This window comes from Gorilla gorilla, chromosome 9, assembly GCF_029281585.2.
Source record: "Gorilla gorilla gorilla isolate KB3781 chromosome 9, NHGRI_mGorGor1-v2.1_pri, whole genome shotgun sequence".
Lineage (NCBI taxonomy): Eukaryota > Metazoa > Chordata > Mammalia > Primates > Hominidae > Gorilla > Gorilla gorilla.
The window spans coordinates 119409088-119435287 of record NC_073233.2 but is presented as its reverse complement, the minus strand read 5'-3'; the positions used below and the strand labels follow the sequence as shown (position 1 = coordinate 119435287).

The following is a 26200-nucleotide window of genomic DNA, read 5'->3' as shown; positions in this document are numbered from 1 at the left end:
TGGGTAGCCCTCTTACCCTAAATATATGTTGCTTACCCAAGAGTCAGACTCCTGAGATTTCATCATTGGTAACTGATTTCCTTGGATTACCCATTGTTCCTTTTATTCAGCCTTCTTTTAAAATGCAAATATTCCTGGGTGGATAGTAAACATATTGCTACTAAAGCTTTACTATAAACACACTTTCCAGTTCTTTCTTTCTGACAGAAGGGGGCCTGGATTATATGCTAAGATCTCTCAAAGGAGGGATGGGGAAGAGCATCTAACCCTGAGTAGGACTGCCATTTGGACAGCGCAGAAGGGACAAATCCTTAATCTTTTCTTTTCCATTAAATAGCAAAGGGAATGAAAGTGAGGGGGGTTGGCACTGGGTTTATGTATGTGTGTAAAACATAGGCACGTGGAGCCAGTTATTCACAGAGGTAGAAGCAACTCACTTCTGACTTCAGACATGTTTCAGAAATGGAACAAACCAAATTTTGCTAAGTGGTTTTCTTATTAAAGCAAGTAGACTTGAAGTTTTCAAAACAGCCCTTTCATTCCTATTTCCTGATTGTTTTTACTGGTGGTCTACAAGTTAAGACACATAAAGCCCCTGTTTCTTGCTTACCTGATATTCATAATATAGATCTAGCATAGAAATTCTGGAAATACCCTTCAAATGGAAACAAGATAAATAGGAGTTTGAGAATGTGGGAAGATGAAAGAGATGTATGCTGTGGTGTCAAACAGTAGTACCCAGTAAGTAAATAGACACAAATATTCAATAGCTGGTAGAATTCACAGAAGCCTGCATATTTAACCTTTATTTCTTTATTTTAACACAAGTACCCACTAACTGGTAAAATTCCTGGAAATCTGCGTATTTGACTTGTATTTCTTTGTCTACTATAATGTTGCCAGTGATCTCAATGATCCTGATCTAAGAGAAGGTTGTTTCCAAAGTGAAGGTATAAGTGAGCCATCCTCTGCCATGTGTCAAGCAAATTAGTCCAAAGCTTTGACTTCTTCTTTGTCCTCTTTATCTGACTCTGATACCACTTTCCTGTTGGTAGTAATATCAGTCAGTTCCAATACACAGAACTCTGCCATTGTGAACATGACGTAGCATGAAAACAACTTTTGAAAATTCTCCCAGTAAAAATTCACTGTTGTAGATTCTATGCGTTGGGTTTTGCAACCAAGTATAAACTTGTATGTGAGGGAAGTGGTTATGGTATTGTGAAGTGTGGTTTGGAGGTACAGGAGCCCTCCTACCCTAAATGTGTTTTGTTTATTCTAGAGTCAGACTCCTGAGATTTCATCATTGGTAATTGATTTCTTTGGTTTACCCATTATTTTATTTATTCTGACTTCTTTTAAAATGCAAATATTCTGGGATGGATAATAAACATATTGCTACTAAAACCTTACTATGAACACATTTTCCGGTTCCTTCTTTCTAACAGAAGGGGACCTGGATTATACTAAGAAGATCTGTTGAAGGAGGAATGGTAAGGGGGAGTCTGTGTATGTAGGGGAGTTATTTTACAATTGTGTCTAATAGAATAGTTTTTAAAGTTTATAAATTAACGTATAGTATGCAAACATCACTTTCTAAATTGGCTAACACTGAATTACATGATATTTTTCAACTAAACATTTTGTTATAAATATTTTCTGAAGTCCAACATGTAAGCAGTATGCTGGCACTTTGGGTGACCCAATTCCTCATGGAGCTTACAGTATAGTTACAGACAATACAAAAAATATGAGAAAAGTTAAATAATGAAAGCAATAATAAGAGTTAAATAATTATAAAATATGGGCACAGAGTAATGCATGATTAGTTGCCCAAAGAATGTACAAAGAGTAACTAGAGGCCAGGCATGGTGGCTCACGCCTGTAATCCCAGCACTTTGGGAAGCTGAGATGGGTGGATCACGAGCAGGAGTTCAAGACCAGCTTGGCCAAGATGGTGAAACCCTGTCTCTACTAAAACTACAAAAATTAGCTGGGCATGGTGGTGGGCACCTGTAATCCCAGCTACTCGGGAGGCTGAGGCAGGAGAATTGCTTGAACCTGGGTGGCAGAGGTTGCAGTGAGCTGAGATCGCGCCACTGCACTCCAGCCTAGGTGACAGAGCGAGATTCCGTCTCAAAAAAAAAAAAAAAAAAGAGTAACTAGAAGAAGTTAATAGTAGGAAGATAATCACAACAGAATAGAATGAAATTCAAGGCTTCAGGATGTAGGACAAAGTTAGTTTACAAAAGGAATTAAGTAAGCATTTAAATTATTAAGAGAATTATCTGTCCAAGCTGTGAAATGTTTTATTATTAGGTGAGTCAACATGGGTAGTAGCAAGAATGTTCTGTAAAAATACATGCAGAAATCTAAGGCACCCAGACGTATCTATTGATGCTATTTAAGTAGCAGTCTTCATCCACTATTGGTAGCGTTAAGTCACTCTTGATTGGGCTAGTTTTGCTTCATCTGTGGAAGCTAAGTCAAATCGTCTGGCTAAAAAGCAAGAAATTAGGTTGCTGAACATTGTGTAGATAATATAGCTAGGTGATTAAATGATCTTTCTATTTTTTTTCCAGAAGTTTAAAAAATTAGTGTAGACATATTCTTTCTTCTTTAACGGTGTTGCTTTGATAGCATTAAAGGCAGTTAGCCTCAATACCAATGAGAGAAAAATCAAAATTCTATCACTTTCTGTTTCTCCCAGAATGTGGTATGAAAATAAATATTTGTCATATTAATGTTGAGTTGGCCATATTGGTTTTTAGTCATAATACAAAAATGGAGAGATTTCTTATTAGGGGTGCGTTAGTGATTAACTGTTGCTTACTTATTTCCTTTAAACTCTTCTAGACTGTTAAACTGTTCCTAGTCCTGCTCTAACATTATTCCAGAGATAAGGCTACTCCCTTATCATTGAGAGTTTGCTACATGAACTTAGTTTTAGCAACCTTAGCCCACTCAGAGCTGGTAAGCCACAAACACGTGCTGATTCACTAAAGAAGTGGGCCAGGCGTGGATAGGGGACAGTGGAGTCAGGAGGGCATGATGGTGGGTGATTATATAGCCCAGGGTGAGAAGAGAGGGACAGAGAATGTGCACAGAGCTTCAAGGCTGAGCTGCTTTCCATTTTGCACTAACTAATGCTTGCATATTCCACAGACAGACAAGTTCGTACACAGGCTTTAATAGCTGTGCGGAGAAGAAAGTTTATTCAAGGCAAGAAATCTGTAATACACGGGGGTGGGTTTCTAGAAGATTTAAGGGTAAGTGGCAAAGTAAGAAAAAAGAAATGCTTCCCTACAGAGTAAGTTGAAAGGTGAGAGAATATTTTTGACATAGGTAAACTTACTTTGCTTTGTGTTCTTTGGCTTTTGGTTTATACGGAAGGGAAATCAGTTCTTTCTGAAACAAAACAAAACAAAAATCAAAAAGGTAAAATTTTACTTCTTGCACTGATTGGAATTTACTCATTTGAAAAAAAGCTGAGGTAAAATCATCACAGAGTTTATAAAGACTAGCTTCTTAAATCTGGAAACTGTGGGGTCGGTCAGAAATGTTGCACATTAGAGAGTTTGGGGTTTATTCAGGAGTGTTTGTTTTGTGCATCCACAAGTTTACATGATACTATTACTATTTTTATTAGGTTTGTTTCTCTTCATTTAACATTTATTTTTGTATGATCTAGGCAAGCTCAATCATTGTAAACAAATATTAGCACTGAAATAGCCCATGTTAATGTCTTACAGCTTTATAATATGTGAACAGTAGACTCCACTGACAATAATACCTCATTTCTTATGCCAGGAGGGCTGCAAACGCTGGAGATAGCTTTGATTGATCAAGGGTTGCCAAATTATCTAATGTCTATACCTTGCCCCACTCTGGTATATCAATGGCTCTGGACTATAGCTAGCTAGATTTAAGGGTTCAATATATAAAACCTCTGCAAATTTGCCACAATTCATCCACTCTGATAGATTATCCAAATGCCTCACTATTGGTCTCACCGAGATCCTTTCTTCTCTTTGTTTTCTTAAGAGTTGGAGAATCTCTTCTCTTGTTTTAGCCTGTTTAAAGAAAGAAAAAAGTGGGTGTCTCGATTCAATAATAAAGACTTATGCCTACGAAAGGTAGAATTCTTCCATTTTCATCTTGTATTGGCAGAATTTTAAAATATTTTTTCCTAAGATATATTTATACATTTTTGTTTGTGCCAAAATCCTGTTTTTATTCAAGACAATGCTGCTTTACAAAATGCTTTTGTAAAATATTAAAATGCTGTAAAATTTTATTGTAAAATAATAAAATGCTGCTTTACATAATTGATCCTAAATGCAGGGGTTTTTTCCCTACCTAATAAAAACTAACTTAAAAAAAACCTAATATTTATTAAGACCTTACCACATGAGCTATGCTAACAGCTTTATAGACATTATGTCATTATTTTCTTATAATAACTCAGAAGTTGGACACTACTATTACTCCATTGTATAGGTGAGGAAACTGAAGCTTAGTAAGGTTAAATAACTTACCCAAGCTATTAAGTGGCAGAACCGGATTTGATCCTAGCTCCATTTAGCAACAAAGTTCAAGCTATTGACCATCACACTAAATTGCCACTAATGGTGGCAAGAAGCAGGATTAGCAAGCTCAAACAGCATGCCGCTTGCACAGGGCAACAAAGCCTTATTCTTTCGTCTCTCCTATTTCTAGCTTAGATATTGAGACCTGCACATTCTCAGGTAAGTTTTCCTAAATGCAAAAAACTAACTTAGTGCAGGCATGAAGATTTATCAATATATAAACTACAAAAATAGGGAAATATAGGTTCCATTTTTTTTCACAGAATTCATCTATATTAAGTTTTGGAGATAGCCAGGCAGAAAATCACATCTGGTGTATTTGAGAAAAAAAGGAAATCCTGATAATCTAGCATCTAACAAATAAAACTTGTAACTTCAAATGGCCAGATAAAATCACATAAATTGTGTTTAGATCAAGCTGCAAGAAAGAAATAAGAAGTGAGAATAGACACAGATTTGTCATAGCCAGGTGAAGATTCTGTCATCTATCTAAATTTATTGAGTACCTTCCTAGGGCTGCTGTAACAAAGTACCACACACTGCGTGGCTTAAAACAATATTTATTGTCTCACAGTTCGGGAAACTAGAAGTCCGAAATCAAGGTATTGGTAGGGCCGTGCTCCCTCTGAAACCTATGGGGTTTCTTTGCTTCTTTCTAGTTTCTGGTGGTTTGCTGGCAAGCTGTGGCATTCCTTGGTTTGCGTAACCCCAATCTTTGCCTTTGTTGTCACATGGCATTCTCTCTGTGTCTCTGTCTTCACGTGGCGATTGTCTTAGGACGACTCCAATCAGACTGGATTAGGTGCACAACCTACTCCACTATGGCCTCATCTTAACTAATTTCATCTGCAAAGACCCTGTTTCCAAATAAGGTCACATTCTGAAGTACTGCTGGTTAGAACGTCAATGTAATTTTTGCATGTGGGGCGGGGCGTATTTCAACCCATAATAAGCGCCTATGATGTAACATTATGTGTTAGTGGCTGAACATAACACAGTTTCTGCCTGTAAGGTGACTGCAGACTTATGTAGCAGAAGACAATAGTTTCAAGTGTGCTATGTGGGGTTAATATAGGGTACGATGAACGAACTGAAGATCAAGGACCCTTAATTAAGACAAAGGTGTGTGTGTGGAGTAGGGGTGGGGACTCAGAAGATGTCCCAGGGGAGGTGATGTCCATGCTTTAGACCTGAAAGTGGTAGTTGTCAGATAATGTTGGAGACAAGATGGGGAAGAAAGCTTTTAAGGCAGAGGAAACAGCGTGTGCAAAGCCCCAGAAGCTGCTGGGTGGCTAAGTACTCCTCAGGTGGTTCTCCAGTCCTGATGGCTCATCTGCTAAGGAAGCTAGAAACCTCAGGCATGATTCATCAAGACACACAGAGAAGGGGCCCACGCTGGGCAGCTGTAATCAGTGTCTTGGCTGGTGAACTGGGTGCCTTGGCTTTGCATCGTTCTGTTTAAGTGGTATGAATCTTGCCTTTTATAAGCCTACAAAGTTTTAATTTTATTTATTTTGAGATAGGATTTCTACATTTTACTTGAGCTTTAGGCATCATATATCACAGTTACTGAAAGAAAAAAATTCAGAGTACATTTGAAAACTGTTTCACAATGTCTGTCAACTTGCATAGATTGAATAAAATAATGTCCTTAAAGACCTGGGATATTTTCAATGCCGGTATTCAGTGTTAGTTTCTTTTCCAACTTTTCCATTACACATGTATTCAATCAGTATTAATTGCTCGCATACTGTGATTACATAGCACTTTATACCTTTATTATGGTATTGATCTTACTGTTCCTGCTTTGTCTCTTAGTTGCCACCATGTCTCTTTCAGAATCTTACTCATCTCTTTATCCTTCCTTAGAGCTTAGCAGTGCTTTGTATGTGATACTCAATGGATTTTTGTTGAATTGAATTGATTGAGTCATGATGTATGAATGCAATCATTGTACTGTGTAATCCACAGTTATTGGCCTACGCAAAAAACAAAAAGTTTTGGAAAGTGAAATTAAACAGTGGGTAAATTTAGTTTTAAAAATCCCCTATGAACAAAATTATATGATTATTTTTCTGTGTAACTATTGGGAAATCATGGACCAGTTATATTGTCCTGTGCTTCTCATATAAAAAGACAAATATTTGGTTACAAGATTCAAAAATAATAGTAGAATAACAAATATATTCATTCATTTTTTTCCTTGACTTCAAGATATTTTTTATTATAAAGGACTTTGGTGCCTTTAAATATCACATATCACATAATGCACTAGAAACAAATATTTCAAATATGACCTGATTTCTGCCTCCTGGACATGTTTCCTGGAAATAAATAACAAAACTAGTGTAAACAATTGTGTCATCTAAACAAAAACATTGTGGAATATTCTAGGAAATCTCTGCCAGGAAAGCTAAATACAATTCGCTGGTAAGAGAAGATCCTTATAACTTATATTATTAGTAAGGAAGCATAACTTACTTCTTAATTTCATATCGACAAAAAATTTTCATTTCTAATTATAGTGTTTTGGTTGGGCTTATTAATGGAATTTTATAAGACTTTATAATTATTCAATTAATTGTTAATACAAGGGGGTCAGAATTTATCTTTATAACATTTTTGACCATTGACTATTGACTTATATTTATATATTTTATTTATGATTTATATTTATACTATTCCTGAAAAAATAAATTGTGAAAGAAAACTGATTCCAGAAAATTAGGATGTGATATAACATATACATTTAATGTCTCATAGATGGTTAATGAATTTTAATGTCACCTCAAGAGTTAAATTGTCTGGTTCTCTCTTTTTGGCTTTTCAGAGCCAAATGACTTGAGTGGCAATATGTATTAGTGGAGTCAAATACATTTGGTTTGAATCCCAGTTCCGCTGTGTGTTGAATGGCAAGTTCTAGCTTAACTCTCCCGCCTGGTTCCTCCTTTCCCTGCCGCAACTATGCAGTAATCACTGACCTGTAAGTTAGAGCTTTGTGATCTTGGGTAAACCAAAGAATCCACAATCCCAGTTGTGGATTTCTAATCTGTGAGGAAGGTTGTTGTGAAAATTGGAGATAAAAATTACTTAATGAAATGCATGACATATGGTGAACATTTAATAAATGGTAGTTATTATAACACTATTATTATTAGAAAATTTTTCTTTCAGTGCTTTTAAAATCTTGAAAAGAGTAAGAAAAAAGAGGACAGATTGTCTGCTTTTTGTGTACAGGCATGAAGGAATTCTTACGATTCAACCTCTGACCTATGGGTCAGTTGGTGAATACAGTTTGAGGGAGGAAAGGAGAAACAAGGAGAGATGTTAAAGATATGATTTGTTATTAAATATGCAGTGCAAATTCTTCTGACCACGAATTTTCTGGTGTGTTATCAACTTTCTTTTCAGTTAATATTCAATTATAAAAAAAGCTCTTAATAAACACTAGACTTAGGAAGAAAGGTCCTTTCTTCTCAAGACCTGGTTCCCATATACAAACTGCATTTCTTTCGTGGATTATGATTGAAATTTTTGGACTGAAACATTCATCAAAAATAACATGAGGGGCCGGGCGTGGTGGCTCATGCCTGTAATCTCGGCATTTGGGAGGCTGAGGCAAGAGGATCATGAGGTCAGGAGTTCGAGACCATCCTGGCCAATATGGTGAAACCCCGTCTCTACTAAAAATACAAAAATTAGCTGGGCATGGTGGTGCTTGCCTGTAGTCCCAGCTACTCAGGAGGCTGAGGCAGAAGAATTGCTTGAACCCGGGAGGCAGAGGTTGCAGTGAGCCAAGATTGTGCCAGTGCACTCCAGCCTGGGTGACAGAGTGAGACTCCATCTCAAAAAAAAAAAAAAAAAAAATGTGGTAATGCTTTTCTCTGATTATCTGTCTACGTAGCCAGAAGAAATTTTCTCTTGATTACCACAGTATGAAAGCTGAATTACTGAATATAATTTAAAAAATGTCTTACAAGAATATTGAATTGATTCCAGGATCAGTTCTTTGCTTAGATACTTGGCAATCATCTCAACACACAGAGAATCAAAGAACTCTTGAAATCAGTATGGGATAGTAGTTAAGCCCCTTGGCTTCACTGTCAGATGGACCTGAGTTCAAACCCTTATACTATAGTTCAGATGTGTGACCTTGAAAAAGTCACATTATAGCTTCAGCTTCCTCATCTGTAAAATGAGGGCAATCATAGTGCTTTCAACAGAATTATTCTCAGGAATAAATAAGAATGTGAGTAAGATGCAATGCACACAAAATATATTTAATGCATGCAGTTAGTTCTCAAAAATATTATGTAGGGAGATGAGCAGATATTTGGAGAGAAAAAAACATTAAGAAGACAGACTAAGAAGTACTGAGGGAAATGTTTTAACTCAAATGAGAATTTAAAAACATTTAAAATTCTTTCCATTGACTATAAGTGCAATAGATGTACATGGTATAGACATCAGAAAATGTGAAAAAATACACAAAGGAAATGATGTTTATATAAATACAACTGCTAAATCTAAAATATTAATATGTTTTAATATTTTAAACATGTAAAAATTTCAGAAGACCCTTAAAGAAGCTCCAAAATAAATAATCTATGGACTTAAAAATAATTCATCAAAAGGAGAAAGGCAGCTAAAGAAGCTGTGGCCTAGCTTAAAATGATTATAACACAAACATTATGCACAAAAGACATGGAATCAAGCTAGATCCTCATCAACAGTGGACTGGATAATGAAAATGTGGTACATATACATTATGGAATACTATACAACCACAGAAAGGATCAAAAGCATGTCCATTGCAGCAACATAGATGCAGCTGGAGGCCATTATCCTAAGTGAAATAAAGCAGGAACAGAAAACCAAATGCCACATGTTCTCACTTATAAGTGGGAGCTAAGCATTGGGTGCACATGGACATAAAGATGGGAGCAATAAACACTGAGGACTACTAGAGGGATTGGGAAGGGAGGGGCACAAGGGCTGAAAAACTACCTATTGGGTACTATGCACACTACCTGGGTGACAGGATCATTCATACCCACATCACACAATATTCCCATGTAACAAGCCTGCATATGTACCCCCTGAATCTAAAATACCAATTGAAATTATTTAAAAAATTATACACAGGGATAAAAAGAAGATAGCAGTCCACTTAAAAATAAATGGAGACGTGGAAGTAGGAATGAGCTTAAAGATGCTTAATGATGGTGATAAGCCTTGCTTGACTGAAGCAAGGTGTGTGTTTTGAGGACTAGAGAGATGAAAGGTAGGATAGGTTAATGGAATGTTGAGAACCTTGACATAAAGATACTTCTGTTTAAGCTTGATTTAGTAGAAGATAGGCACTATATTTTTTTACCTCAATATAATGAAGTTAGAAATAAAAAGTTAACATAAAAAGACCTCACACACTGGAAATTAAAAAGCATACTTCTAAATAATTGATAGGACAAATTAGAAATCTGAATAGAAATGTAAAATATTTAAAATGGAATAATAATGAAAATACTATGTAGCTTATGAGATGTAGCTAAAATAGAACATTGAGGTATATTTATAGCTTTAAATTTGTATATTAGGAAAGAAAGTGGAAAGTTAAAGTGAAAAGAGAAGGAAGTTGAAAGGAAAAGAACTAACCCAAAGTTGAAGGAAGAAGTAATAAAAATCAACTATGGATAACTAGAAAATAAAAATATGATGGACGACAATAAAGCTAAATGTTGGTTTTTTTGAAAAGACTATTAAAATAGATAATTCTTTGGCATAATTACTTATGAAAAAAGATACAAATGATTAGAAATGAAAAGAGGTAATAACTAGAGCTACAGCAGAGATAAAAAAGGTGTTAAAAACACTATGAATCTTTTGCACCAGTAAATTTGAACATACAGATGAAATGAGCAATTTCCTAGAGAAAAAAAACTTACCAAAAGAATTAAGAAATAACAGATAGGCCAATTTATCTATCAAACACAAAAAGTAAACGGGCAAAAAACCTATAGGCTTATGCAGAGTAGGATCATCTTTATCACCTCAACTAATTTCAGTTACCATTGGCTAATCAATTGGATTCGTCTTGGGTTAACTTGGGTATAGTCACTGTATTATTCATTGCTTCCAATAGTGCCTCAGCTTCAGTAATTTAGCCTTTTCATAGGTTTCCGACAAGTGTTGTAAAGCCAGTATATGGTTGAAAATTCCTTTCCCAGTTGATTTTCGATGGGGTTCTGGTTGAGACCACTTCTAGACTTTCAGAATCATTATGATGTTCACCTCTTAATCTATACTTGTAGAGGGAGGCATTATGATAAATGTAATTACTTTTTATTTATCTGCAAAGGTTTAATGAACTTTGCCCACACATTTCTGCTCTGTGTTTGAAATTTCAAAATAGAGCTTCAGTGGTAATTTTTCTTTTTGCAGGCAATAACTAAAGATATGATTAAGGGGGCTGGGTGCGTTGGCTCATGCCTGAAATCCCAGCACGTCGGGAGGCCGAGGTGGGTGGATAACAAGGTCAGGAGATCGAGACCATCCTGGCCAACATGGTGAAACCCTGTCTGTACTAAAAATAAAAAAATTAGCTGGGTGTGGTGGTGCACGCCTGCAGTCCCAGCAACTCGGGAGGCTGAGGCAGGAGAATTGCTTGAACCCAGGAGGCGGAGGTTGCAGCGAGCCAAGATTGCACCACTGCACTCCAGCCTGGTGACAGAGTGAGACTCTGTCTTAAAAAAAAAGAAAAAGATTAAGGGAAAATAATATGAGTCTCATTTTAACACTATGAGCAAGCCAATCTTGTGTCTTTTAATCAGGATGTGGATACTTGAGTGATCATGCCTTTAGTAATCTAGCCATCATCCTTTGAGAGTTACCCTTTTAGTCAAAGCATTTCCATTTAATGCTAATGCTTATTTTGAACCTGCTAAATTTTTATTTTTCAATCATGGGTTTGGAAAAAAAAGGAAGAGGGGGAAGCAGAGAAGATAAAAACAAACTTCCACTGAGTAACTACTAGATGTCGGGCCTTGTGTGAGTTCCTTATAGGTTATCTCATTTTATCTTTATAGCACAGTGAAGTGGGCATTATTATTATTACCTCTTTACAGGTAGAAGAAACTCAACCATGTAAAAATGAACAACTTTTATCAGGGTCACTTAACTAACTAGTAACTGGCAGAGCCAAAGATTCAAACTCATTTCCGGTTCTGTTGGACATCATTTCCTGTGCTTCTTTTGCCACACTTCAAACACAGACTTCAAACACACACACAGACTTCAAACACACACACACACACACACACACACAGACTTCAAACACACACACACACACACACACACACAGAGTGACAGAATGGTTTCTTCATTTAATCTTTACTCTAAAAATGAGTTAGCATCAACCATGCTGAAGAAGAAAAATATAGTCTCTGCTCTCACAGAAACATTCTTATTCTTGTAGAAAATGCATGCTTATCAGAGTACAACAGGTGGAGCTAATCTAGCTTGAGCTCAGCCTTGATCACAGTTAATTTACTTATTTGAAGGTATCATGTGGCTCTTTGCAAGATGTGGCTAAAGGGTAAAGATAGTTGAATTATAGTGGTATTTATAAACTGAGGAGCTTTCTAAGATTGTAGTGTAAACGAAATATTTATGCAAGGATTTTAAATTATAAATTAATTGTAAAATGGGAATTACATTCCAAATTCAGAATATTACCTAGGCAGAGCCAAGGTTCTATGGTTTAACAGAAATTGAGAACATTATCTGATTTTTATTTCCTTGAGCCTCCAGAATTTAATTTTTTTTTTGAGACAGGTTCTTGCTCTGCCACTCAGGTGGAAGTGCAGTGGCACCATCAGGGCTCACTGCCACCTCCATCTCTTGCCTCCTGGGCTCAAGCAATCCTCCCACCTCAGCCTCCCGAGTAGCTGGGACCACAGGCACATGCCACCACACTTAGTTAATTAAAAAACGATTTTTTTTTGGTAGATATGAGGTCTCCCTGTGTTGCCTAGGCTGGTCTTGAACTCCTGGGCTCAAGCCAGTCTCCCACTTTGGTCAGCCTCCTGAAGTGCTGGGATTGCAGACATGAGCCACCATACCTAGCCTTAATTTTTAATTCTATCCCAGTGATTGAGAGTTAACTGACTATAGGTGTACTAGGGAATTTCAGTTCATATTCTGCAAGAATCTCACTCCTCAGTGGGTTCCATTTCATTTTTATGTTACAAATGCAATCATTAGGAAGTTGAGAATTATGATTGACTTAAGGTTTTTATTGATTTATCATTTTAAAACATCTCATATTTGGGCCTGGTTTCAAAAAGCAGTATGCACCTTGGCTTGCTGATTTTGATAACAGAATGCTTCAACTATGAATTTACTCTATGAATTTACTACCATTCCCTGTGCCTATTAACTGAAATCTGCTGTGTTGATTCTACAACTACCATATAGGAAATTTATATCTACTCTAATAATAAGATACATAACTGTTGGACCTCAAATTATCTACTATGCACTTTAAAAGACAGGCTGAATAATCAGTGAGAAGGCTTTCCCCAGTATAATCTGATTTTAAAAGATAGACCTAACTATAGTAATCTATGGGAGTGGATCGAAGATGTTACAGGATTATTAATCAGAGAAAGGAAGAATGCTGACTTGCAGGAAAAAGATGCAGATCTAAGCACCTTTCTATACCTCCTGGAAATTGCTTGATCTTGGCTCAACTCCTAAGTCTGACATATATACTTTTCATTTGAAAAATAACAACTTACTAAAATGAGAAAAAAAATTAGTCATTACATAAGAGGGAGTCAATACAATTTTTCTTAAATGCAGATTTCAATCAAGTATGAATTTATCTGTTGTGAGGAAGAAAAAAATGTGTATTTTCTTGGTTCTGTTACATATATTTTCTTTCTGTTACATATATTTTACCAATAATAATTGCCTGAAGAACGTACATGCATGCACATACAAAATGCATGCAGAGCAGAAGTATAAGTGATTTAAAAAACTGCTTTAATATTGCTTTAAAAGGCACTTATTTTAAAAAAGTAGTAAGTGAGATTTGTATTTTAATATTGAGAAAATATGAGCATAAAATGAGCACTGCATTTTAAAATTCAACAAAGTATACATATATTGAGGGTAACTCTATATGATTGAATTATATGTTATTGATGATTCAGTTTGCAATAATTATCAAAGCTTTTCCTTAGCAAAGACTACTGAGTCTTGAAGATTTTCATTGTTGCTGGTTATACAGCTATGATGAGTGGGTGAATGATACTGACCTCATCTTTCACATATGTCTTTCCTGTTCTGCCCATAATGACTTAAGAAGGAGAGATTAGGGATTCCCCACACAGATGACCTCAAACTTCATCTCTGGCTCATACTTCTTCTTTGAGTTTCTAGCCTATATATTCACAGGCCTATCTGACAGTTCACCTGCTTTTCTCAAAAGCATCTCAAACTAGGTAAGTCTAAACTAAACTTGTAGCCCCTCCCCCACAAAATCCCCCAAACCTGATCTTCATCTAATGTTTCCTGTTTCAGAGAATGACACTACCCATCCTGTTAGGCAAGCGGCCAGAAAACTGTGTTATCTTTGATACTTTGCTGTACCTCACCTCCCATATCCAGTATATAACCCTAAATAGTAGTTATTTTACTTCCTAACTATCCCTTCAATCTATCTGGTCTTTCTCATCTACCTGCATGATCCTAATTCACATCTCATCACCTCCTGCCTGAAGTTTTGTGATGGCCTCCAGTCTGGTTTTTCCACTTCTGCTCTGGCCACTTTCAATACATTCTCCATATTACAGTCTGCTGATCTTTCTCAAGCAAATGTGATATTCTCATTCCCCAATTTAAACCCTTCAGTAGCTTCTTACTGTTCTTACTGGAGCCTAACCTTCCTCCCACATTACCACATTGGCCATTGAGCTTTTGACATGCACGGTGCCTGTTCCCAGCACAGGGTCTTTGCACATGCTGTTTTTGCTGTCTGGAATGCTCTTCCAATGTTCCGTCCACCACCTCCTTCTGACCTAGTTAATTCCCGCTCTTCCTTCAAATCTCAGTCTGGTTAATCTTTGTAGAAATCCTCCCTGATTCCCTTGATTGGATCAATACCACCCTATTAAATTATCCTAACATCACTGTAATTCTTTCAGAAATATTTATCTCCCTGATTAGACTCCAAATTTCATATAAGGGCAGAGTTCGTATCTTTGACCCATTTCCCATTTGCCCCAAGAACACTGTGCTGGCAGCGAGCTGCACTTCTTTTTTCTAAATGGGAAATGGGTTAAAACATGTTTTGTTGTCATTGTTCATCATTGTACGCCAGTGCCTAGCACAATGCCAGGCACATAGAAGTGCTCAATAAATATTTGTTGAATGAATCTTGCACAATTCTTCCAAGTAAAATTCTCCCATCTTTTGGGCCCATGATTCATCTTACTGTTTATGGCTTTGCTTGGCCCTTCTTGCTTGAACTTGACATTGCCTTTTCAGTGTTGACCTCTAACTTGCCTAGATTTCTTCTGAAGCCTACAGAGTTTTCAGTTGCTTCTGGCCAACATTCTGTAGAGTTCAGCTTGGCTCCATGATTTCAGTGCAGGGCGCCCACATGTCTGGAGTAAAACCTAAACAACGTCCAATCCAACCTCACACATACAGACTAATGTCTATACTTATACTACCAGCTATTTTATCTATTGGCAGCATTTATGACCAGAAACTCCAGAGAATGCAAAGATAGTATATAAAACATAACCACAGTTAAGAACTATCTTTTATATTTTTAGTTATTCAGTGCTCCAAAAAATGTGTCCTTTATAATGAAAGTTTCAAAGTTTAGATACCCTATCCTAAATAACTTATAGGGTTTTTCTTTTTTTAAAAAAAAAATTACTAAATTACTGTCACAATGAAAATATGCACATTTTCCTGTCCTGTGTGGTGGCTCATGCCTGTAATCCCAGCACTTTGGGAGGCCGAGGTGGGCAAATCGCTTGAGCTCAAGAGTTCAAGACCAGCCTGGGCAACATGGCAAAACCCTGCCTCTACAAAAAATACAAAAAATGTAGCTGGATGTGATGGTGTGCACCTGTAGTCCCAGAAACTTTGGAGGCTGAGGCTGAGGTGGAAGAATCACCTGAACCCGAGAAAGTTGAGACTGCAGTGAGCCGTGATCACGCCACTGCACTTCTTTCTGGGTGACAGAGTGAGACCTTGTCTAAAAAAAAGAAAAGAAAAAGAAAATATGCACATTTTCTTTAAAAAGCTATTCATCAAAGCTTATGTCAACAATAAAATCAACTGTTTGTAAATTGATTTTTGAATATTTTTTTTGACTTGGCCAAGAAAGTCAAAATAATCATAGTTAGGTTAATTTGTCTCCTATATTGATGGTTCTAAACTTTCTGGGTTTTCTACATATGGCAGTAAGGAATGACACAAGCATTTAGCAATGTGATTGGAGTTGGGGGAAGGGTATATACTTCTAGGACTTTGCTTTCTTTCCTTCTTTTTTTGGCCAAGCCTCTCTTTGGTACCAAAGTTCTAGTATACGGAATATTATCTTGTCCCCTGTGTCCAATTCCTAGTCTCAATTTCTTGTCTAGCATTCCAGATTCTCTGGGACAGGGGTTCTGCTCTATATTCCACTCCTGACCCTACATTCCAATGCCCATGGCAGGGTTTCTCTGACATGCTGTTAAACCTTGGCATAATGTTTTTGAACGTCTATCAAATTTTTCTGGAATCACTTCCTTTGGAGAACATGCAATGCTCTGCTCATCTACTGTGACTTTCTTCTGTGACCTACAGAGCACAATGTACTTCCACTCTTGTCTGTTGCTCCCACATCCTCTTGCTCAGCTGACTACATGTCTGTTCAGCACCTATGAGTCTGTGAGGCCTCTGGGTCTTAATACTATTCTTGCAAGTTTTCCTATTAAATGAATACTTTATATGACATCTAGCTCAAGGAACTGGGCTATCATGCAGAATTTGGTCCAGATAAGTTAGATAATCCACTTATTCATTCATAACACTTCTTTGGTATGTCAGGAGATCACCTATTTGTAAGGCTCTGTGATTATAATGTCAAAAAAGCCATGGTCCTTCACCTTAAGAAACTTGGAACCTACAGGAGAAACAGAGCAATGACACCACAGTACTGTATTTCAAGGATGATGACAGGGGGATGCCCAGGGTCCTAGAGAATTAAAGAAAGAGGCATTTATATCAGACTAGGAGATATGTGAGGGTGAGAAAAGGCTTGAGTATGACTATTGGACTGTAAACAGCTAAATGTAGTTATTAGCTAAATGGGAAGAAATGAGAGAAAGGCATTTTCAGGCAGAAGAAACTGTAGGTTTAATGTCACAGAACACCTTGGTGGGTTCTTGGAACTACAAGTGGTTCAAAATGGCTGTAATATGAATTGCACTTAAGGGTAATGGTGGGTAGATGAGGCTGGGGAGGTATGGCAGAAGGCAGATAGTGAAAGTCTTGGTATGTTAAACTGTGATTCAACCAGTTTTAGGAGTACAGTTGATGCTCATTGTTTGTCATAGTTATGTTCTAGAATGTCACCGCAAACACTGAATCAGTGAATACTAAACCATTTCTCCCAGGTTCCTGCCAGCCGCTGGTCATAATGTTTCATCAACAGAACAATACATAACCTTGTTTTATGTGTGTTTCTGTTTAAAGACACCTTAAAATATACTGCTGATTTATCAATATGAAACTCAAGGTAATAGCACTCTAACTCATGCCTGAATAAAGCTTATCTAATACATATATTTTATCCATAGGGCACGTCACAACCTTCTTGCACTTAGGAACATTAGCACTTTAAGGCCGTTTTAAACAGCAAAGTCACCAAAAAAAAAAAAAAAAAAAGTGAACACTTAGCATGAAATAATAAAAAGACTCTTGTTTGGAGTTATGAGAGTGAAACACAGAGGCAAAACATCATCTTGTTCAATCTCAGCTGTGAACGTGTGTGTTGAACAACTCAATTTTTTTTTGAGACGGAGTCTCGCTCTTGTTGCCCAGGCTAAATGGCGCGATGTTGGCTCACCGCAACCTCCGCCTCCCAGGCTCAAGCGATTCTCCTGTTTTAGCCTCCCGAGTAGCTGGGATTACAGGCATGCACCACCACGCCCAGCTAAATTTGTATTTTTAGTAGAGACGGGGTTTCACCATGTTGGTCAGGCTGGTCTTGAATTCCCGACCTTAGGTGATCCGCCCGCCTTGGCCTGCCCAGCCTCAATTTTTTTTTTTTTAATACCACTTTCCGCATGTCTGCAAATGAACATACAAGTGCCATGGATATTGATTTTGGGGTTGTAAATAAACTATAGCTAGTAGGCAAATTTGCACATAAGGAATCCATGAATTATGAGGATCTACTATATTGCCAATACGGTGGCTTGGGAACTGCCCAAGTGGCTTGGGAAGAGTCAACTAGACAAATGACTGTATCGTCAGGCTCTGAGGCTTTCTTGACCACACTTTATGTGACTAGAATACATTATCACAGAAAATGACAAAATGAAGTAAATATAGATACATCAATCATTTATTATCTGGCTCTGATATAATTGCCTAAGAACGTTTTCATCTTGCGTTAGATAGAGGCAAAGTACAAAGGTGGATAATGGCTTTAATTTCAGATGTGCCATGGTTATTCTCTGAGTTACCTAATCCACAGAATCATTCCAGTTCTTCAATAAACCCGATTTGATTTGCCCTGCTGCTTATAAAGTGTTTACTAATTTGAACAATAAGGATTCATGTAACTGGAACCAAACTGATAGTTCTACATTAATTTAAAAAAGGAAAAATGTACATGACCCTTTTTTGCTTCATTTTGCATTTAATAGTTTCATTTAATTATGTTTTATAAGCAGATAATGAATGTGGATCCTTGCCCAATATTATCTCAGCGTTTGAAGTGTTTTCATTTTGTTCTTAAGGTGAAATGTATAGAAGATATAATACACAGATCTCTGGAAAAAAGAGGAAGAGATGCATTTGGAGAATGTCCCTATGGAACTCTGAGGATGGGTCTATATGGGACAAATGAATTCAGCATTTTTTTTTTCCTACTCTTTGCAGAGCAGGGCTACCCCGTAGGCAGTGTGCCCAGAGTAGCCGAATTCAGCTATTTGATCCCAAATCTCATTCCTCTCCCAATTATGATTTTACAGACTGTAGATGTTACTAAAGAAGATTTAGAGGGGAACCCCATTTGTCAACTGAAAATTGTTCCCCAACATTGAATAACTTTTGAAAACAAAGTGGTACTTATGGATGATATAAAAGCATAAAACATATGTATATTAATATAATCTTTTAATTATCATTTGCTATCAAAATATTTGCTTGTTACTATAAATGCACAGTCTGTTTTTATGACTCTTCCACTTGAATGCTTTGACAAATTAGGAGGAGAAGAACAAGAATTTAAATGACTAAACAACTTTTATTGGTGAAGGGGAAATCCACCACTTCCTATTGGTATTCCTTTTATGGAGGAAAGGAATTTCATAAATATTATATTAGGGTGGGAAAGCAAAATTAAAAGCCAGGTAACACTTACTGGGAAATTTTAGGTTTGTCTCGGAAGCCAATCCCTATCATTTTGACACAAAATAGGATTTTCTTTTATCTGATCATCTTGGCAATGACACTGAGGAAATTCCCTACATTTTTGCTTTGGTTCTCTGAAGTTGACTTATAATGATTCAAAGTATCCCTTTCACTACTTTGAAAGTGATAATCCAACAGTTGATAATGTTAAAAAGTTTTCCACTTTCATGACTCAGTGTCTAAAAATACAACCTTTTGAAGTTCTAAGATTTTTTTTTCTTCTGAGAATACAGATTGCAGTTCAATACAAGTAGGTATTAGCTAAATGTGAAGAAATGGGAGAAAGGCATTTCCAGGCAGAAGAAACTGTAGGTTCAATGTCACAGAAAAATGAAACACCTTGTTGGGTTCTTGGAACCACAAGTGGTTCAAAATGGCTGCAGCATGAATTTCATTTAAAGGGCAATGTTGGTAGATGGGGTTCCAAGACCCTCAATGGTTGCCTGCAACTGCGGATGCTACCGAATCCTAGATATACTATGTTTTCCCTTATATATACTACCTATGACAAAGTTTAATTTGTAAATTAGAGACAGTAAGAGATTAACAATAACTAATAATGAAATAGAGCACATAATATACTGTAATAAAAGTTATGTGAATGCGATCTCTCTCTCGGCTACTAAGTCACTAACAGGCATGTAGTGTCTACAGCATGGATCCACTGGACTGAGGGATGATTCATATCCCAAGTGGGATGGCACAAGATTTCATCACACTCTTGGAATGGCAAACAATTTAAAACTTATGAATTATTTATTTCAAGAATTTTTTATTTAATATTTTTGAATCATGGTTGACTGCAGGTAGCTGAAACCAAGGAAAGTGAAATCATGGAAGGAGGACTACTGTAATGTTCTCATTGTAGCATGACTTGCTTCTGGTTCAAGGAAGTGCCATATAACAAACTTTTGAGGAAGACTTATACTATGGACATTACTGGTTGTATAGAATGTGTAATAGAACAGATTAAAAACCCATACCCAAATAAGGAGCATATCTGGGATATTGTTCTGCAGATTGCATATTTTCCCTGTAAAAACCTTTGGTTTATATTCATTCATGTTAAAACTTTGATTACAGATCATTTCCAAATCTGTCATTTACATATATGCCTTCAAATACTGCTCTGACCTCTTCTTCCTTCTCCCAGCAAATGAATTATTTATAATTCTTTTCATAAAGGGGTAATCAGCTGAAGAGCTTTCGTAAAGGTGGCAAAACTAAAAAGCAAATTAGTTTTATGATTTCAAAGAATTAGCTGACTATCCACTTATTATAATATTTTCAGACTACTTTAGGACTCTCAAAGGAGGAATGATGGTCCAGCATAGGGCTGTGCGGTTTCCTTTATGGACAGAGCAAGCCATTTAATCTTGACAGGCTCAATTGTTTTTGATTTCCTGCCATGGATATCCATCACAGAAATAGCAGTTGTGATTAATAGCATTTTGATCACTAACCAAAAGCATTTGTTATAATATATACCTGGAAAATATTCCAAAATGGAGAATAATATTCAAGTGCAAAAAACTGTAACAACTGAAAAATCAATATCTGGTGAGGAGAGAGAGTTAATAAGGTACTTTCAGAGAGAAATTAATTTCTAGATTTTCATTAATTTTAAGGAGAAAGTGGAAGAATAAACCTTAAAGAGAATTTATGGGTAATGTTTTTTCCAATTTAAGATGAAAATTATACCTGGAATTTACTTATCAATGTATATGTTCAAAACATGTAGAAGATTCTCTTAAATAGATCATTGTAAATGCTTCGTTAGTTAAAAAGATACCCTCCCCTCATCTATTTTCTAACATCAAGCTAAAAATTCTAGAATGGTGGTGGCAGCAATGCAGAGACAACATTATCGATTTAGGAAAAAAAGTGGTATTCAAAACCAGATTCTGTTTCAATAATTACAGGGAGTTATGTTTCCTCCCATTATATCCATAACCCATGAGATAAAGCAGAACTAGGGAGAGGTGATGTGCTAACAGATTAGATTTTGGGAGTATTCTAGTAAAGATTATCAGCCTAGAAAAATTTGCCTGATGAGTCTATGTGGAAAAGCTAAACAAAATTGAAATATCAATATATAGGGCCTTCATTTACTCTTTAATTCACTTAATTATGCATTTATTTATTCAATAAACAAAGATTTACCGAGTTTCAATAACCAAAAAGGCACTAGGTTAAGCAAATAAGACATGACCCCTGCCTTTATAGAGTGCATTTGTTGAGGGTAAACTGTGGCCAGGCACTTCACATACCTTACATCACTCTATGAGGAGGATATTAAAAAAAATCATTTCTCTTTTTATATATGAGGAAGTTGAGCATCCCAGGAGTTAAACCACTTGCTCAAGGTCACACAAATAGTAAGTGGCAGAGTTAGGCTTCCAAACCCATCTTGTCTCCAAAATCTACTATACTATGGTGCCTGTAATCTAGCAGGAAAGAGAGAAACATACACAATTACCTACAATACACATCAGAGACTGTATAAATACTATGAGAAAGGATATGTGGCTTGCTGTGGGAGCACAGAGAAGAGATCTATTCATTCTGCTAGTCTCTGGGTAACCCCTGAGAAGGCTTCACGGAAGCTGGCATTTGAGTTAGGCCTTGAAGGTAAATGGGGAAGAGCATTTCAGGCAGATACATGAAAGTGCACTGCAGAATGAAGAACCAACTTATAGTTCCAGAGCTGGAAATCGTGCTTCTCACATTTGTATTCATACCATAGTTTTGAATTTTAGAATATTTGGCAGCATACTTGAACAATGCCATAGTCAGCAATCATTATGATACAACAAATCTATTATGGGATTAATTTCATGGACTTTGGAGTTAGGATTGCAGGCTTTTAATCTGCTCTGCCACTTACCAGTTGTGGGGACTTTGAAAAATCATTTTAGGCCTTGTTTGGCCAAATGGTGATAATCATAATGGGCTATTTTAAGGAGTATATGAGTTGATGTATGTCAATTGCTTAGTTTAGTGTACAGTACCTAATATACATTCAATAATTGGTTGTTATGAACACTAAATTATGTTATCTCACTATATCTATAAGACAATTCAGTTATTTCAGGATTCTTTTGGTTGCCCTTTTGTATTTTGGCATTGTTCAAATTGAATTGTACTAGATAGTGCTAAGTTTCCCCATATACTAAGAAGGCACAGTTTCAGTAACTTCCCTTTCTTTCCCACTGCCTTACTGCTTTGTTAGGCCTCTTGTCTTCTACTGTCAACAAATGGAATCATCTTCTATATTGCAGTGCAGGACCACTAGGCTTAATGAACAACTTGGCAGATACTATGCATGTTTAGGTATAACAAAAATATACTTTTCCTGTTCATCACTTTGCAAGCATATATGTGAAGGTGTAAATAGTGTTCCTTGGCCTGCATGGTTGAGATCCAACTATACAGAGTTGGGGTGAAAGCATAGGAGAAAGCGGGGAGAGTGATAGGAGAAGACAGGTTAGGGCTGGATTGGAAAGGAATTCGAACATGCTAAGGGGTTTGGCTTTGATCTTGTAAAGGAAATGGGCAGCCATGGGGAAAAAAAAAGCAGGAGGGCTAGTATAATCATATTTGGATTTTAGGAAGACAACTAATCCATTGTGAGGGATTGCTTTGCATATTCTTTGTCTAACAAACTATAAGTCCTTTAAAACCCACCACCTTTGGGAAGCTTTCTTGATTTGTTACACTTGATTTTGATGTCCCTCAATGTGTTCTCACAGTATTATGTGCATATATCTATCATGATATTATAATATATAATAATTATTGACTTTAATTGGCTGTCTCCTCCACTGGATTGTAAACTCCTTGAGATAAGGGATCACATCTTATCTTTGGATCCCCAGCAGCTAGTATAGTACTTGCAGGTTCTCAATAAATATCTGTGGAATTTAGTAATTAAGATGAGTTCATAGAAGGAGCCAAGACAAGGAATCCAGTTCTAAGATTATTAGCCTAACAGTCTATCAGCATAACCTCCACTGGTAATTCACATCATATTGTCTTATTGTTTGACAAAAGCCGATAGAAATTTATAATAGTTTGTCTTTAACCTTTTATTTCTAATCCTTTCCTAAAATGAAATAAAATGAAAATTAAATTCCAAAAGCACTGAAGTTGACTTTTAATGATTTTTAATTCACTGAAAATTAGGCTTTTCCCCTCCCTATAAAGTCTGGATATAAATATACAGTACATAATATTCTAAAGAGAGAATAAAATGCTGGCTATTTCTAATTACCTAATTTGTTTGAGGGAATCACCAGTAGTCCACAAAGTGAATTAATGTGATAAACAAACTCAAATGCATTGTTTTGTAATTTATGTAGAATTCCCGATAAGTCTGTCAGAGTTTGCCAATATGTCCAATGATTAAAGATATTCAGCCAAAATGAATCCTCTATTTTTGCTTTTACAGTATAGGAACAGTTACAGGAGTATAATTTATACATTAATCAAACTAAATGTTTCTATAAATCACTGTATTAATTGCTGAGTTAAAGGCCATGCCTGTATCATGAAAAGCAAACAAAGGATGTTGCCAGAAAGAGAACTGTGCTCAGCTGATTTGACTACACCAATGTGTTTAATTCCAGCCTTTAGTCAAAACAGGTCTAGATGACAGACTCATTCCTCTGATCATTTAATTTCGACCTATTAAGACAATCATTCTATTTGATTTTTCCTGTTCTTATGATTTTTTTTTAAGACTGTGTCTCACTCTGCTGCCCAGGCTGAAGTGCAGTGGTGAGATCATAGCTCATTGCAGCCTTGAATTTCTAGACTCAGAGGATCCTTCCGCCTCAGCCTCCCAAGTAGCTCAGACTACAGGTATGCACCAACAGGCCTGGCAAATTAAAAAAAAATTTTTTTTTGTAGAGTTAGAGGTCTTACTATGTAGCCCAGGCTGGTCTTGAATTCCTGGCCTCAAGGGATCCTCCTGCCTAGGTCTCCCAAAGCATTGGGATTGTAGGTGTGTACTACTGCACCTGGCCTCTTATGCTATTTCTGTTCTTAGAACACTGTATATGGTTGGGGACCTTACTGGATGGAAAGTGTGTGACTCTACCTCTTGCTATTTCTCTCTGGTTCTGTTGTTCCTATACATTCTTGGGCTTTTGCTGAGATTGATAATAGCCAATGTTGAATAGAATTTTTTAATTTTCAATTAAAATTCTAATAAAGGTTTCCTTAATTTGCTCAAGCTGATGCACTAGAAGTAGCAGATTTTTTAATATACATGTGTTTACAAAATCAAGATTATTTATAAATTTAATGATGATCAGATGACCTTCTGAAATATTGGCCTACCTTTTGGAGATACTTTACTTTCTCCTCAGATTCCTGTATCTTTAGGGCTTCGGCAAAGATGTCTCTATTTTCTAGAGGGAATAAAGTCAAATTCAATCTGAAATAATTTTATTATGATTTTATACTAAAATTGATATAAAATTGGACATGGGTTGAAAGGGAATACATAGAGTAGGAAGGTAAACAAAAATACATGTGGTGTATTGGAACTTTACAAACCAGATTTGCAAACAACTGGAGACTGAGTTAATTAGCTATGGCTGCAGGGAACCTCTAATCTCTTTAGATGATGAGTAAGCTCGAGTCCAGAGACAAGAAAAAGTCTCAAAAGAGAGCATATCTGCAGGATCAGAGATTCCAATTTCTACATTCCTGTTCAAACTGTTAAAGGAATTTAGGCATTGTCCTCTGGATAAACAGGGTGGTCCCTGAGCAGGGACTTAGGTGTTCAATTCAGAAAGTTATACCACAGTGTAAAGTAGTACCCTTGTACTTATTGTCTATTTTCTGATGAACCTAGGAGTCAGAATGTTGAAAGGCATAAAACTTGGTACTTACTGTTACTCGCAAGGTGAAAAGACTGCGAGGAGTGACTGTTTTCTAAAAAATACAAAAGGGAAGTAAAGAAATCATTGGAAAAGTCAACAACATTAAAGGCGTTTGAATTTTTTATACTATAACAATTGCATAACAGTTTCCACGTCCTAGGCCTCACTAAGGGCTCACAGGTCCAGGAAGTTCATTGGTAATGTTGACTCCACCTTCATCTTTCTCCAGGGCTTTTCATGTTTGAATTAAACTATGTAAACTATCCTTTCAGCCAACACATAGCATTTCCTCAGATTATTCTATACTGTTTACCAAATAGATGCCATAATTTAAGGGAAACTTATATGTTTTTAGATGTAACATATATAACACTGATCCTTTTCGGGTGGAAGGGTTGCTGGAAGGGTTCAGGAAATATTTATACATGCATTTGTATGTACTTATAACTATTTGTATATACCATTGCAGTTTCTCCTGGAAAGGGCTCTGGTACCTGCAGGCCGGTTACGGTGGAGGCAGATATGACTGACAGGAGGCCGCTATTCTACTCACCAGACCCTCTGCTCCTCCTGGGCCGCGCCACCGGCAGACGCTGACTGCTGTCTCTGCGCAGCACCAGCTGAGATTCGCTAGGGGGATACATCGACGCCGAGATCCAGAACTGCTTAGCCAAGTTGGCATCTTGTTCCGAGGAGCCAGCAAATACCAGTAATCCCGGGGGGCACATTTCCTGGGACTCTTTTCGGCCGCTAGGTTCTTCGCTGGGTCCCGTTTCCATGGCAACTGAGGACGCTTCTGCAAGCGTCCTCTCCCCTCCCCCCGCCCCGCCCCTGCCCCGCCCCTCCGAGAACCGCCAAGTTGGTACCAGCCCCTGCCGGCAGCCCTCGGTTTCCTAGGTAGGTGTTGGGATCCGCCACGCGCGTGGGGGCCCTCGGAAGCCCACCCCTGCGGTGATCAGGTTTTAGGACCAGTCCAAATCTTGGATATGGGAGAGTCAAAACGTCAACTTTGGG

General features: G+C 37.0%; 2 protein-coding genes across 4 annotated transcripts in view; one reads left to right on the top strand and one right to left on the bottom strand.

Annotated features, from left to right (window-relative positions):
* Positions 1 to 774: 774 nt before the first annotated feature.
* On the bottom strand, positions 775 to 25965 carry HOATZ (HOATZ cilia and flagella associated protein). Its single transcript, XM_004052103.4, has 6 exons — positions 25740 to 25965; positions 25197 to 25238; positions 24639 to 24709; positions 4014 to 4073; positions 3356 to 3408; positions 775 to 1045 (listed from the first exon to the last, which is right to left on the bottom strand). The coding sequence occupies exons 1-6, from the start codon at positions 25963 to 25965 to the stop codon at positions 988 to 990; spliced, it is 510 nt and encodes a 169-aa protein (XP_004052151.1). The 3' UTR covers positions 775 to 987.
* The window catches only part of BTG4 (BTG anti-proliferation factor 4), a 117735-nt gene continuing 117347 nt past the window's right edge, over positions 25813 to 26200 (top strand). For 2 of the 3 annotated variants that reach the window (XM_063693513.1, XM_063693512.1), the window contains exon 1: positions 26007 to 26083. The gene's annotated coding sequence lies outside the window, so the exon portion shown is untranslated. Of the gene's footprint in view, positions 25896 to 26006; positions 26084 to 26200 lie in introns of those variants that run through there. The other variant, XM_055355498.2, reaches the window with a different exon arrangement.